This window comes from Elephas maximus, chromosome X (assembly GCF_024166365.1).
Source record: "Elephas maximus indicus isolate mEleMax1 chromosome X, mEleMax1 primary haplotype, whole genome shotgun sequence".
In the NCBI taxonomy this organism is placed as follows: Eukaryota; Metazoa; Chordata; class Mammalia; order Proboscidea; family Elephantidae; genus Elephas; species Elephas maximus.
In genome coordinates, this window is record NC_064846.1 from 45,738,390 (window position 1) to 45,752,304 (window position 13,915).

The window sequence follows — 13,915 nt, forward strand, 5'->3', positions numbered from 1 at the left end:
TACATAAGCAGCAGAAAGAGTATCACGAGGAAATAAGGAACCTGACAGGTAAATCGAACAGATCACAAAAGTCACCTTAAGACACCCAATTCCTCCACAATTGTTTTAGATTACGTATATCATTTTACAGTAAAATGGTAAAACACACACACACCCATCCACCCACCCACCCACCCCAAGGTGGGAAGCAATACAAGTCTCAAGGACATATATATATATATATATGCTTCAGAGTCAGACAAGCTGGGTTCAAATTCTATCTCTGCCAGTCATAAAGGAACAGATACTATATGATTCCATTTATAGGAAATGTACAAAATAGTAAAATTGTCAGAGACAGAAAGTATATTAGTGGTTGCCTAGGGCTGGAGGTGAGAGGGGTTGGGGGAAAATGGGGAGTGACTGCTAATGGGCATAGGGTTTCTTTTTGGTGTGATGAGAATATATTCTAAATTGACTGTGGTGACAATTGCAGAACTCCGTGAATATATTAAAAGCCACTGAACTGTACATTTTAAACGGGTGAATTAAATGGTATGTGAATTATATCTCAATAAAGCTATTATAAAAAAAATTCTCTCTCTGCCTCTTATCAAGGGTATGCCCTTGGACACTGAACCTCAATTTTCTCATATATAAAATAGTCATACTACATTCCTCAGAGGTACATTGTAAGGATTATATTAAATTTTAAGTACCTAGTTCAGTGACTGGCACACAGAATTCAATAACTAGCAACATTTATAGGCCAAGTAGGTTCTTTGGGAAAAGAACTTATAGAAATATTGTAAAATAATAGCTTAGTCAAATAAAAAGCCTAAAATAGTCACAAAAATGGTGAAGACAACTGGTGGCGCAGTGGTTAAGCCCTCAGCTGCTAACCAAAAGAGTGGTGGCTCAAACCCACGGGCCACTCCACGGATGTGGCAGTTCTACTCTGTCCTATAGGGTTGCTATGAGTTGGAATCAACTCGACAGCTACGGGTTTGGTTTTTTGGGTTGTTTTTGTATAAGGTGGCTATGAGTTAGAAGAAACTAATTCAATGGCAATGGGTTTGGTTTTGTTATTGCTGCTGTTGTTGGCATTGAGAATATACATAGAACATACACCAATTCAACAGTTTCTACATGCACAATTCAGTGACACAGGATTACATTCTTCAAGTTGTGCAACCATTCTCACCCTCCTTTTCTGAGTTGTTCCTCCCTCATTAACATAAACTCGCCACCCTCTAAAAGTTTCCAATCTAATCGTTCCAAGTTGCTGTTGTCCATCTGATAGTTCTTAAAAGAGCACAATGCCCAAGGCAGACAATGGGTTTGGTTTTTTGTGGAATAAGGAATAGAGTCTTCATACTGAAATCTTACCAAACCAAAAAATCACTTTCATATGATAGAAAATGTTTGTCATTAAAGACCTATGTTGTTGTTCTTACATGCCGCCAAGTTGATTCTGACTGTAGTATGACCCTGCAGGAGAGTAGAAATGCCCAACAGGGTTTCCTAAGCTGTAATCACCAAATCTTTTCTCCTACAGAGCTGCTAGTGGGTTTGAACCATTGACCTTTTCAGTTAGCAGCCGGGTGCTTAACCATTGTGCAACCAGGGCTCCTTAAAGACCTATGTAGAGAGCTGAAAATAAGTTATAACAATGTAGTGGCCTACCAAAATAGGAGTCTTCCCTCCTGAAATACCAAGACATCCTCAAAAACCTAGCAAACACTGAGACAAGAACTGATAACCTTTTTTTCAATTGTGGTGAAAACATACATACCAAAACATCTGCCAACACAATAACTGCAATATTTACAACTCAATGACACTGATTACATTTTTCATATTATGTCACCATTACTGCTATCCTCATCCAAAACATTCCACCACCATTAACGTACACTCAGCGCCCCCAAAACTAAAACTTCCCCCTTTCCCCTCCCTCCTACCTCTGGTAACCATTAATAATCTTTGGTTTCTATGTATTTTCTTTCTTTTTTTTTTTTTTTAACTTTTATTGTGCTTTAAATGCAAGTTTACAAATCAACTCAGTCTCTCATAAAAATTTACACACACCTTGCTATATACTCCTAGATGCTCTCCCCCTAATGAGACAGCCCCCTCCCTCCCTCCACTCTCTTTTCATGTCCATTTTGCCAGCTTCTAACCCCATCTACCCTCTCATCTCCCCTCCAGGGAGGAGATGCCAACATAGTCTCAAGTGTCCACCTGATCCAAGAAGCTCACTCCTCACCAGCATCCCTCTCCATCCCATTGTCCAGTCCAATCCCTGTCTGAAGAGTTGGCTTTGGGAATGGTTCCTGTCCTGGGCCAACAGAAGGTCTGGGGGCCATGACCACCAGGGTCCTTTTAGTCTCAAAGAACTGATTAACTTTTTCAACACAAGCTACCGGAACAGAGTGAGAACCCCAAACCAAGACTTTGGTTTACTTCACAATCTGATGTACTAATGCCACAAGAATCATCTTTAAAAAAAATATTTAACTGTAGTTGACTCACCATTGTCACTCTGGCCATCGCCTTCCTCTGAATTCAAAGTTTGTTTGTCTGAGCTATGTCCCCGCCTTGTGACACAGTATCCTGAAACAGCAGGAACCATCGTAGTGGGGCCTCCGTGATTCTGTACCAAAGAAACAAACTTACGCATGCAGTTCTCCCTATACAGCCAGAAAAACAAGCTAGAGGAATATTTTGAAAGCTGACTGAAGAGACTAGTGACTAAGAATGTAAGCTGCTGTTTTAAGAGAATTCTTTAAGTTTACATAGTAAATTTTTGAATCTAAATAATAGGTGAATAAGTAACAAGAAAACAGAAAATATTAATCTACTCTATATAGGACCCTGGGTAGAGCAAATGGTTTGCACTTCGCTAGTAACCTAAAGGTTGGCAGTTCAAAACCATGCTGTGGTACCGTGAAGGAAAGGCTTGGTAGCTGCTTCAGTAAGATTACAGCCAAAAAAAAACCCTATGAAGTAGTTCTACTCCGTAACACGGGGGGTCACCATGAGTTGGGCTCAACTCAACGGCAATGGGTTTGGTTTGTCTACCTCCACCCTCTTACCTAACAAAAACTAAAACAAAACTTCTCCTGTTCTTTAAAAGCTCAAAAATAAAAACTCGTGTTTTCCAGAAGGGGCTTTTTTTGGTTGGTTGCTAAAAAAATAAATAAAATAAAATTTATCCACATTGCTTTTACTTTAAAAAAAAATAAAAGTAGGTAGCTTTTTGAATAAAGCTTTGACCCACTTACAGGTAAAGTTGGATAAGCAGTCTCATCTCCTTCTTCAAGTGCATAGAAAGTAACAGTTTCTTCCAAGCCCCTGGGCATCTGTCCATTCTCTGGGGTAAAGCCATACTGGCATTCCTTATTCATGCTATGCATCTGACGATGACTTCGTCTAAAAGAACTTAAGTAGTTTAGAGAATTACAAGAGGAAAAAATGATAAAAGATGGAAGTAACTTGTTTCTAATTATTAAATAACAGTTCAAACATACCAAAAATGACCTCTCTTTTAAATCAGCCCATATATTTGTTGCTAAGCAATAAAACCAGATTCACCATTTTTCTCTGACTGTCAACACTTAAAATTCACTTACCGAGATCTATAAGAGAAGTTATCATAGCTCTGACAGCACCTTTTACCTGGGCCAGGGTAGAAACCAACTTTAGGGCCCATCATGTTGCACCTGTTCATGAAGCGAGCTGCATCCCTAAGAATACAAAACAAAAACAAAAAACACCTGTTTACTCACTAGTGCCTGAGTAGTCAGTCTCTGCAGTTAAATAGAATTGACATACCCTTCTAACAACTTCCAGATACCTTATCGGTAGAAAGAGCATTGTTCTCCCCAATATTGGCATTAGGCATATCCATTAGGCATAGAAACAGTGCCACACATCACATGGACATTCATACTTGATAGCATTCTACCTTCTAGTATCTCTCCAACTACTTCATACTTCCCTAGACTATGTGAATACAAAACTACAAATAAATTCACGTAACAAGAATTTCAGTATATATCAGTTCCAAGCAGAGATTACAAAAAAAATAATAAACTACTGAGATAATTCTCAATTTTACCATAATTCTGTCCAGGAATTATTAAGGTCTGAACAGAGACATGATTATCTTGAATGTCAGTTAAGTCTTACCTGGGCATCCCATATCCCCGACCTTGTCTCTGAGATGAATGTTGAGGATGAAAATGTTCATTTGGCATAAAATTGCCAGCTGTCTGTGAGTAGTTCATTGGAGAGTCATGCCCATAATGCATATTGTGCTGAAGCCTGGGTGGGAGCAAAGGGTCTCCCTTGCTGTAAGCCATAGTCATATAAACCTCTTTCCCTCTAACTTTCTTGAACATCTTCTTCCGCTGCTTCATGTCCATCTCTGACATACCTTTCAGGAAAGGGAAGTAGTAAGTAAGCTTTACAACCAAAGCAAAAGGTCCACTGCCCCCAACCCCACAATTGCCTAAACCTCTCAGATTTCCTTCTTAGGAACAAATCAAATACAAGGAGGTGATTTTTTTTTTTAAAGGATGTACTAGATCTTCCATACGGAAGGGCAAAACCAGCAGGTAATTTCTGTCATCAACAGATACTGCAGAACTCTCTTTAGTATAGGCAGTGTTAGTCATCAAAACATCCAGAGTCATCTAGTTGCCTATGTTACTATCCTTTGAGAAATTATGCCTGTTAATGTCTCTGGCAGCTTCTGTGAGGTGTTTTCCTATTCTTTGAGAAAATTTTTCCCCTCAAGTTTTATAGTCTAAAATTTGCTCCAGCTTAAGTTTACACAAAGTCCCCTAGAAACATCATTCTTAACCAGGGACAATTCCCCATCCCCAGTTCACATTTGGCAATGTCTGGAAACATTTCTGGTTGTCACAACTTGGAGGACTCTACTGGCACCTAGTGAGCAGAGAATACAAAACTTCCGATAAACTCATTTAGCAAGAATTTCCGTATTATCAGTTCCCACAATGCACAGGTCAGCTCCCTCAATAAGAATTATGCAGCCCAAAATGTCAATAGTATTAAAGTTGAGAAATTCCACTGTAGAACAAGACTTACGTCATACCTCTAAAAAAAAAAAAAAAGGCACAACATACTTAAGTAAAAGGGAGTACGAGAAGAGAAAAATAAATAAAGAGTTTCAGCATACGAACCTACTTCTGGGACATAGCCCCCGGGCATTTTTGGGTAGCTTCTTCCTTTCCGATTGGACATAACATTCCAGGCTGGAACAGGTGTCACTTGAGTAACTGGCTTTAAGTTAGCCAGTGGAACAACATGCCTTAAAGGGACCAACATGAAGCCACTGTAACAGACTTAATTCTCATGTGATACACATGCCCCCAACCCTCTTGCTTCATTTGTAAGTGCATTCTATTTAATCTGTGGATACTAGCTTCCTTGTTTAGGTTTTTAGGTTTGAAAACTCAGGTTTTTTTTTTTTTTTTGTACAGATTGTAGAGAGCAGTTTACTTTCACAGTTGTTTGTAGCATGTATCACATTCAGGGGAAACACTGTGATAAGCTATATTAGTTCATAAATATTTGCTGCCCCTCCTTGGAAGAGGATTTTATTTTTGAACCCCACTGGCATCAGGCTTGGCTATGTAACCCATTTTGGTCAATAAAATGTGAACATGTGCCTTAAGAACCAGTACATGGTCTGTCATGTTCTAATTTTTCCCCTGCCTGTGAGCGTGGAAACGTGTGTCAAGACAGAGAGCCTCTGTCAGCCTGAATCCCCCACTGTTGATCCACTATGGATGTGCTTGCTAAATGAGTGACAAATGAACTCTGTGTTAAAGCTGCTTGTATTTTGGGGTCGTTTGTTACAACAGCAGCATAGTTTAGTGGTTCTCAAAGGGAACCAGCAGCAGTTATCACCTGGAAACTGGAAATGCAAGTTCTTGGACCCCATCTCAGACTTACTGAATAAGAAACTCTGGGGATGGGGTTCATCAAGCTGTATTTTAACAAGCCTTCAAGGTAATTCTGGTGCATGCTAAAGTTTGAAAACCACTGAACTATAGTTTATGCTGATAATGGTAGATGCTCAGCAAACCAGCTTTCCAATTAAAGTTTTGTACCACGATTCTGCTGTACTTGATTTAATACTTAAATCCTAGGTTCTAGCTAACCTATTATAAGAACTTCTATACATAAGTGATACCTGTATTGAGATTTGACACTTCAACACATGCATTTACAATTCAAGAAAAGTCAACTTACAACTTAGGCCAATACCAGGATATACCTCTGGTCTGCTTATTACATCCTGGTAATTCTCAATTTCATATTATGAAAAGGCATCAGAAGTCAAAGATTATAGCAATTCAACAATTTATTATATTCTTACTTTTCTGCCAATTCTTCAATGAAGACCGTTAATGAATTGTTTTCACTTCCAACTTCCTGAATGTGAGCATTATAATATCTTCCACCAGATTCCAAGCGAACCTGAAAGCAGGGAAAAGACAGTAAGGATGAATACATCTAGTCTCAAGTCTACTAGCAGATCTGGCTTTTGCCCAACAAAAATACCACTTTTCCCAAGTGGAGTTCAATGTCTACTTTTTAAAGTAGTTGATATCTAAACTGCCAACCTGGTTCAATGGAGGCAGCACACACTGAAACTGCCTGCCTTAAATCTAACCATAAAACTTTGAAATTAAAATTTAACACAAATTTTTTTTTTAATTCTTCTAGCATTTTACAATAAGTATTGATGAACTCATATGACTAAAACCACAATCTTGGAGAAACAAATTACTGATTCTATAAAGAAGAAACTAACCTGACACTTGTCTCCCAAATAGTACTGTCTTCCAGCATACTCCATATAATCAGATTTTTGAAGTTCTATTAAAAAGAAATTAAGATTCAAGCTCAACTGAACTGGTTCATTTCCTATTTTACATCATTTAACTTCCTAATTTATTTTTACCACAGTGCCTTTGAAGATGCTATCACTGTACACTAATATTTGGGGGGGTGAAGGGGAAGTCCCAAAGGACTGTTCCATCACTCTCAATGGGTTATTTCCGTGATCAATTCAAGGATATCTGCCAGAAGAGCTCTGTGCTTCGAAACACAAATATTTGGGTACTATGAGGTTTTTTGTTTTTTTTTATGAGGTTGAAATCTTAGAACTGGTCAAACATCAATAAGGTACAATTTGAAAGCAACACTATGCAGTTTCTTCAAAGCAGCCAATTATTTTTAACAAGTTAATGCCGTACACGAGGTCTTAACCTCGTTCACAATTTCTAACTTATACCCGGATTAACCTACATTCAAAGGGTTGAATATGAAACATTACGGTTATTTTGAACACAGTACTTTAAGGCTGACTTTGATTTTTTTTTTTGATCAATTTAGTTATAATGAGAGAGAAGCAATTATTTTAGGGGTTAACAAACTTGTTCTATAAAGGGCTAGATAGTAAATATTTTAGAGTCTTTGTGGGCCACGGAAATCTTTCACAACTATGATATATAAATGAGTGTGGCTATGTTCCAATAAAGCTTTATTTATAGACAATGAAATTTTAATTTCATATAATTTTTATGTGTCATGATACACTATTCTGTTTTTCCAGCCACTTAAAAACGCTCAGATCATTCTGACACAGGTAATGGGAAAGATTTAGTCCAAGGGCCATAGTTTGCCCACACCTGACCTATTCATTTAATCAATGAGGGCTGTCTTAACTTTTAAAATTTAAGTCATTAAAAGTTTCTGGTACTCTTAAGGTTTTACCTAAGTGCTATCTGCATATGATCTTTGCAAAGCTAAAATTCCAAACATCAGACTATAAAAGATTCCTCCCCACTCATAAACCTATTTCTTTCTTTTTCTGGATTTAAATCATATGTGGACTAAGATGAAAAGTACCAAGCTGTCCTTTATAATAGTACATTGGAAATTTCTCTTGTAAGAAACATTTTTCAAAATTACTCTCCTGGATCTGTCAGGATTCTAAGTATTCTTTTGATAGTTCGTTACCTTTTCTGCTGTCCAACCAAACATCAAATTCTACATTACGATAGATTTCTGGGTCCAGGGCTTTGAGCACCTTATATGGGAAGAGCATCTTTGATGGATTTTCTGGAGACTAAAACAAAAATAATCATGCCACAACCTCACCACCCTGTTTAAGTCTTCCTTCCAAAGAAGAAAGAATTATGGTTCTCCTCTTCCTTTTTTTTTTTAACTACACATATGCCTCCTTTCCCTTTTCTGTTAAAACAAGAAATGAATGGCACAATAAATTATACTATGTATCTTAAAAACAAGGAGACTAAAGAAGCAAAATGCAGATAACCCAAAGGGTTTTGGATAGCAAGAAGATAAATACTGTCTAGACCAGTTAACAACTCAGAACACATCTTTAATAAACCAACGTCAACACAAAGTAGGACTGACAAGTCAGTGCTATTCAACAAGTGCCACCTTAATATGCAGAAGAAGACCCAAGTACTCCTGTGCCCTAAAATTGCCTGGAAAAATATGAAAAGTTTACTTCATTTTGGTCAGATTTTGTTACGATTTCTAAAGGTTTCTTCTGGTTTCCTAAGATTTCACTATATTCAATATCGTTCTCCAAAATTACCAACATTTGGGGCATTTTATTACATAGATACTGCTATAATAGTATTTACCCTAATTAGCTAGCCTCAAACTGTTGTTGTGTGGTTGAATCAACTCCGACTCATAGTGACCCTATACGACAGAGCAGAACTGCCCCATAGGGTTTTTCCTAGGCTTTAATCTTTTCAGGAACAGGCTGCCAGGTCTTTTATTCCACAGAGCCACTGAAGGACTTGCACTGCTGAACTCTCAGTTAGCAGCCAAGCACTTAACCATTGTGTTACCAGGACTCCGGCCTCAAACTGCAAGTCTGTATATTGACCTACTTGCTTTTGGTCTATACAGACAGTAAAATTTCTCTCGTTTCTCCAATTTTAATAGACCAATTACCACCTAGTTTCTTTGAACAGAACAGAGATAAGTGTTATATAATTTAAGAGTAAAAATCAGTCTTAAATTAAAAGTCTTAGCTTCAGAAGACAATTATAAATTAAATATCTATTGCGGTTGGAATATTACTTTAACTCAAAAACAAGAGCTTCTGAAATTTCTCAAGTGTTTAAAGTTTACTTTGAAAGACCTACAATTCCATTTAAATAAGAATCCAGAGAAAATTAAACACACATTTTACATTTTCAGACAGGTAAAGCCTTCCACAAAGGAAAACATGAAAAACTTCCCCCATATAATTAGAATGGACCATCTAACCTTAACTAGTTTAAGTTATGAAGCTGCAATCCAAGAGTATGAAAAATCTTTTTCTTAAAAAAAAAAACTCAAACCTTTGCTTCTTCTGTTCCTTGACTGTACCCCTCTGGTATATTTTCAGCATTGCAGCAGGCACCCCCCTCTTCAGCCCTAATTTGAAAGAATTTAGAGCAAAGAGGTTTATATAAATCCAGTAGCTAAAGTCTAACAACTATACCACCATCTAGTGGTAAAGTAGCTTCAGCTCTAAAAGTGAGGCAAATACTTTTTTATCCCAGTATTGTGATTTATGCTTCCTTTTTACAAGTGTGTACAATAATTCGCTTGGCACGTTATCTCCCATATTTCATAGCTCCTGTGCAGTCAAACTCTTAAGATGGTTCCTATGACCCCCCACCTCCCCCTCCTGGTGTTCATGCCCTGGTGCTTCTCTGAGGTTGCTTCTAACCAACAGAGTATGACAAAAACCAACAGGATGTGCATGATTACATTACATAAGAATTTAGACCCCCTTGCCTGTCTCTCTCTCCCCGCTGACTGTGAGGAAGCAAGCAGCCATGTTTATAAACCCCATAAACAGCCTCTAGGAGTGAGGGAGGACTCTGGCCAACAGTCGTCAAAAAATGGGAGCACTCAGTCCTCCAGTTGCAAGAATCAAGTGAACGGCAAAGTGGATCTTTCCCCAGTCAAACCTCCAGATGAGGACCCAGTCCTGGCCAACAACCCTTACTATAGACTTGTGAGATCCAGCTAAGTTGATGCTCTAATTCCTAAGAAATTGTGTGATAATTATATTGTTTTAAACCACTGTTTGTGGTAATATTGTTATGTAGCACTAGATAACTAATACACCTTGTCTTCCTGTTAATAGTTTCCATTATCCTGAAGTCCTTAAGACAAGTAACCAGTGAAGAATGAAACGACTGTTACCTTGATATACGGTTGCCAATTCCTGCATCCTCAAATAAGCTTAAAAAAAAGAATGCTTTTACCAAAAAAGTTGCAAGCATTAAACATCCAAAAATTAGAAATGCAAGACAAAAAGACAAGGTAACACTTGAGCAACATCAAGCCTATATGAGTTCCCAGAAAAAACTTGGTATCAGAAAGAATATAAGACAGTGACCACTTTATATCTAAAACCAAAGTTTTTGACTAGATATGCTCAATAATCACTGCTTCTGTAGAGGTACACAATCTATACTCCTTATGTATGCCAAAGACAGACACTCAGAAGCTCCTAAAACTTCCCTTAGCCTGGAAGATTCTTTCCTGCTAGCTAGATTATGTGTCAAGTAACCACTCTGAACCTCGGTTACCATCTACAAATTAATGGTGCTGGTTTAGAGTCAGATTTTTCTCAAAGTGTGGTCCATGGCCTACCAACTTCGGAATACTTGGGTGTGCTTGTTAAAAAGGCAGATTCCTGGCCCCACCCTGACCTCAAATTTTGTGAAGGTGGGTTCAAGAACTTGCCTTTCTAACAAGCACCTTGAGTAATTCACATACAACTAAAATTCAAGAATCACCGGGATTAGATGGTTCTAAGGTCTCTTCTAGCAATAAAAAAAAAAAAAAAGATTCTAATTTGAACATACCTCCCAAAGTCTGAGCCCCTCACAATAAAACATACCTTTTCGGAAAAGCTTCTCTTCCCCCAATTAAAAAATACATATCCCTATACATACGTGTATGTGTGTAATCTAAGTCGTAAACTTGCCAGGCCCCTTCCACTTTCAAATGATGATGCACAAAAATGTGGAACGTGATTATTACATAGTTGACATCCCCCATCCCATTTATTACCTTTCCTGAGTTGAGCTCTTATAGTCAACATGGGCATCCTCACTTCCAGTCAGAGCATTATTTCTGTTCTTCTTGGAACCACTTCGAAACAATTCAACTGCAGTTCTCAACTCTTCTTCATCCACAACAAACACATCTTTATAGAGAATTTCATATAATACGGCTAAAGAAAAAAACAGCCAATGTTTTCTTTTGTAACAGTTTGAAAACAGCCACAACCCAGTAGGTAACAACAAAGTTTTAAAAGAACTATTTTATTTAATGTAGTTTCCTCACTTTAAAGGCTGGCAACAAATTCACTGAAATCACACGCAAACATTTACAAAGCCTTCACATACCCTGACAAACAGCTGCACTTGACTGAAATTGTTTTGAGTACACGGAATCATAATGACCATTACTTGAATAGCAGAGTAGAATCTGAAGAGAAACACATAGAAAAATTAAGTGAATGTTATTTTTATACATCTTAGATCCGTGAAAGCACTTGAAATTGCCCTGTTTAACAGAAACTGATAAACTAAATGAATTTCCTGCTTTTTAGAAAGTGCTTTTTAAAATCTAAATATAGGTAGACACAAACTGTACCACATAAAGAAGTTTTCTTGACAGTAACTTTTAAATGCCAAGATTAAAATCACTATTAAGGCTACACTGTGAACCTCAATCACACTCCTATTAATATACAAGTCCTGATTTATAAATCTGCAAAAATGAGAACTTTTACAAATCAACTGAGTGAATATAACGAAGACTGACAGCAGAAGTCAAAAAACCAAAAAAAATCAAACTCACTGCTGTCGGGTAGATTCCGACTCATAGCTACCCTATAGGACAGAGTAGAACTGCCCCATGGAGTTTCCAAGGAGCGCCTCGTGGATTTGAACTGCCGACCTCTTGGTTAGCAGCCATAGCACTTAACCACTATGCCACCAGGGTTTCCACATTAGTCAAAAGATTCTATTAAAAAATGACTAGAGAAATTAGGTCAAATAGACTCAGACTGTGAAGCGTGGGGGTGGGAGCGGGGCAGGGAGACTTCAATTTATTCAAATGGTTGTCAATTTTACTGAATAGCAATATATTGTTATGTTATATAAGAACAATGGAAACCCTGGTGGCGTAGTGGTTAAGTGCTACGGCTGCTAACCAAGAGGAGGTCGGCAGTTCGAATCCGCCAGGCGCTCCTTGGAAACTCTATGGGGCAGTTCTACTCTGTCCTATAGGGTCGCTATGAGTCGGAATCTACTCGACAGCCGTGGGCCTGTTTTTTTTTGGGGGGGGGAGTTATATAAGAACAATACTGAAGAAGAGACTTCCTCCACGAATTAAAGCATCAAAATGGCTATAAAAATCAGAGGTTAGCTTCTTAGCTGATTTCCTTCAACCCTCAGTTTCTTCAAAAACAATTTAGTCAGTATTATAGGCTGAATTGCGTCCCCCGAAAATGTCCATCAACTTGGCTAGGCCATGATTCCCAGTATTACGTGGCTGTCCAACATTTTGTGATCTAATTATTCTATGTGTTATTAAATCCTAGTCTCTATGATGTTAATGAGGCAGGATTAGAGGCAGTTATGTTAATGAGGTAGGACTCAATATACAGGATTAAGCTGTATCTTGAGTCAATGTCTTTTCAGATATAAAAGAGAAAATCAAGGAGAGAGGAAGGGGACCTCATGCCACCAAGAATGAAGAACGGGGAGGGGAGCATGTCCCTTGGACTAGGGATCCCTGCACTGAGAAGCTCCTAGACCAGAGGAAGATTGATGACAAGGACCTTCCCCCAGAATAATAGAGAGAAATAAAGAAAGCCTTCCCCTGGAGCTATGCACTGAATTAGGACTTCTAGACTCCTTGACTGTGAGAGAATAAATTTGTTTGTTAAAGCCATCCACTTGTGGTATTTCTGTTACAGCAGCATTAGATAACTAAGACATCACCTAACAACATGAAGCAAATACTCACTGAATTGAAGGGAGAAATAATTCAAGAGTTTAGTTAAAATCTGTCTTAGTCACCTAGTGCTGCTATAACAGAAATACCAAAGTGGATGGCTTTAACAAAGAGAAATTTATTTTCTTATAGTCTAGTAGGCTAAAAGTCCAAATTCAGGGCGTCAACTCTAGAGGGAGGCTTTCTCTCTTTGTAACTAAATTTTAGTAAAAATTCTCCCTGGTTCCATGTGATGAAATTTGCTTATATGACTACTCCAAAATATTTTTGAATTTTTGTTCAAAAACCTTTGTCTTGTGTAAGGGATACAGTCAATCCTCATTTTTGTGGATTCCCTATTTGCAAATTTGCCTACTTGCAAAATTTATTTTTAAGTCTCAAATCAACACTCCCAGTACCTTCCTTGGTCACTCATGCAGAGTGGCAAAATGTTTGAGTCGCTCAATGCACACATTCCCAGCTGAAGTCAAACAACGTAATGCTCTGCTTTCTTGTCTGCTATAAACATGTATCCTTTTCAGTCTATTTAAGTTCCATGTTTTTTGTATTTTTTGTGCTTTCTGTTGGTAATTTCACTGTTTAAAATGGTCCCCCAAAGTACAGTGCTTAAGTCTAGTGTTCTTAAGTGCAAGAAAGCTGTGACATATCTGATGGAGAAAATACATGTGTTAGATAAACTTTGTTCAGACATGAGTTATAGTGCTGTTGGCCATGAATTCAATGTTAATGAATCAACACTGTATATTAAATAAGGTATCTAAAAACATAGATAAAACTAGGCTGACTATTTTGTTGGGTTTTTTATATTAGTTGATGA

At 37.8% G+C, this 13,915-nt stretch overlaps 1 protein-coding gene across 1 annotated transcript in view; it reads right to left on the minus strand.

Moving 5' to 3' along the window:
• ALG13 (ALG13 UDP-N-acetylglucosaminyltransferase subunit) overlaps positions 1–13,915 on the minus strand; it is a 71,176-nt gene that overhangs the window by 26,902 nt on the left and 30,359 nt on the right. Inside the window, exons 7-17 of the mRNA XM_049872016.1 lie at positions 11,481–11,562; positions 11,143–11,305; positions 9,411–9,486; positions 8,044–8,152; positions 6,833–6,897; positions 6,395–6,495; positions 5,193–5,320; positions 4,174–4,420; positions 3,615–3,728; positions 3,267–3,423; positions 2,515–2,635 (exon numbers count right to left, since the gene is read on the minus strand). Coding sequence (XP_049727973.1) covers positions 2,515–2,635; positions 3,267–3,423; positions 3,615–3,728; positions 4,174–4,420; positions 5,193–5,320; positions 6,395–6,495; positions 6,833–6,897; positions 8,044–8,152; positions 9,411–9,486; positions 11,143–11,305; positions 11,481–11,562 — 1,363 coding nt within the window. The remainder of the gene's footprint in view (positions 1–2,514; positions 2,636–3,266; positions 3,424–3,614; positions 3,729–4,173; positions 4,421–5,192; positions 5,321–6,394; positions 6,496–6,832; positions 6,898–8,043; positions 8,153–9,410; positions 9,487–11,142; positions 11,306–11,480; positions 11,563–13,915) is intronic.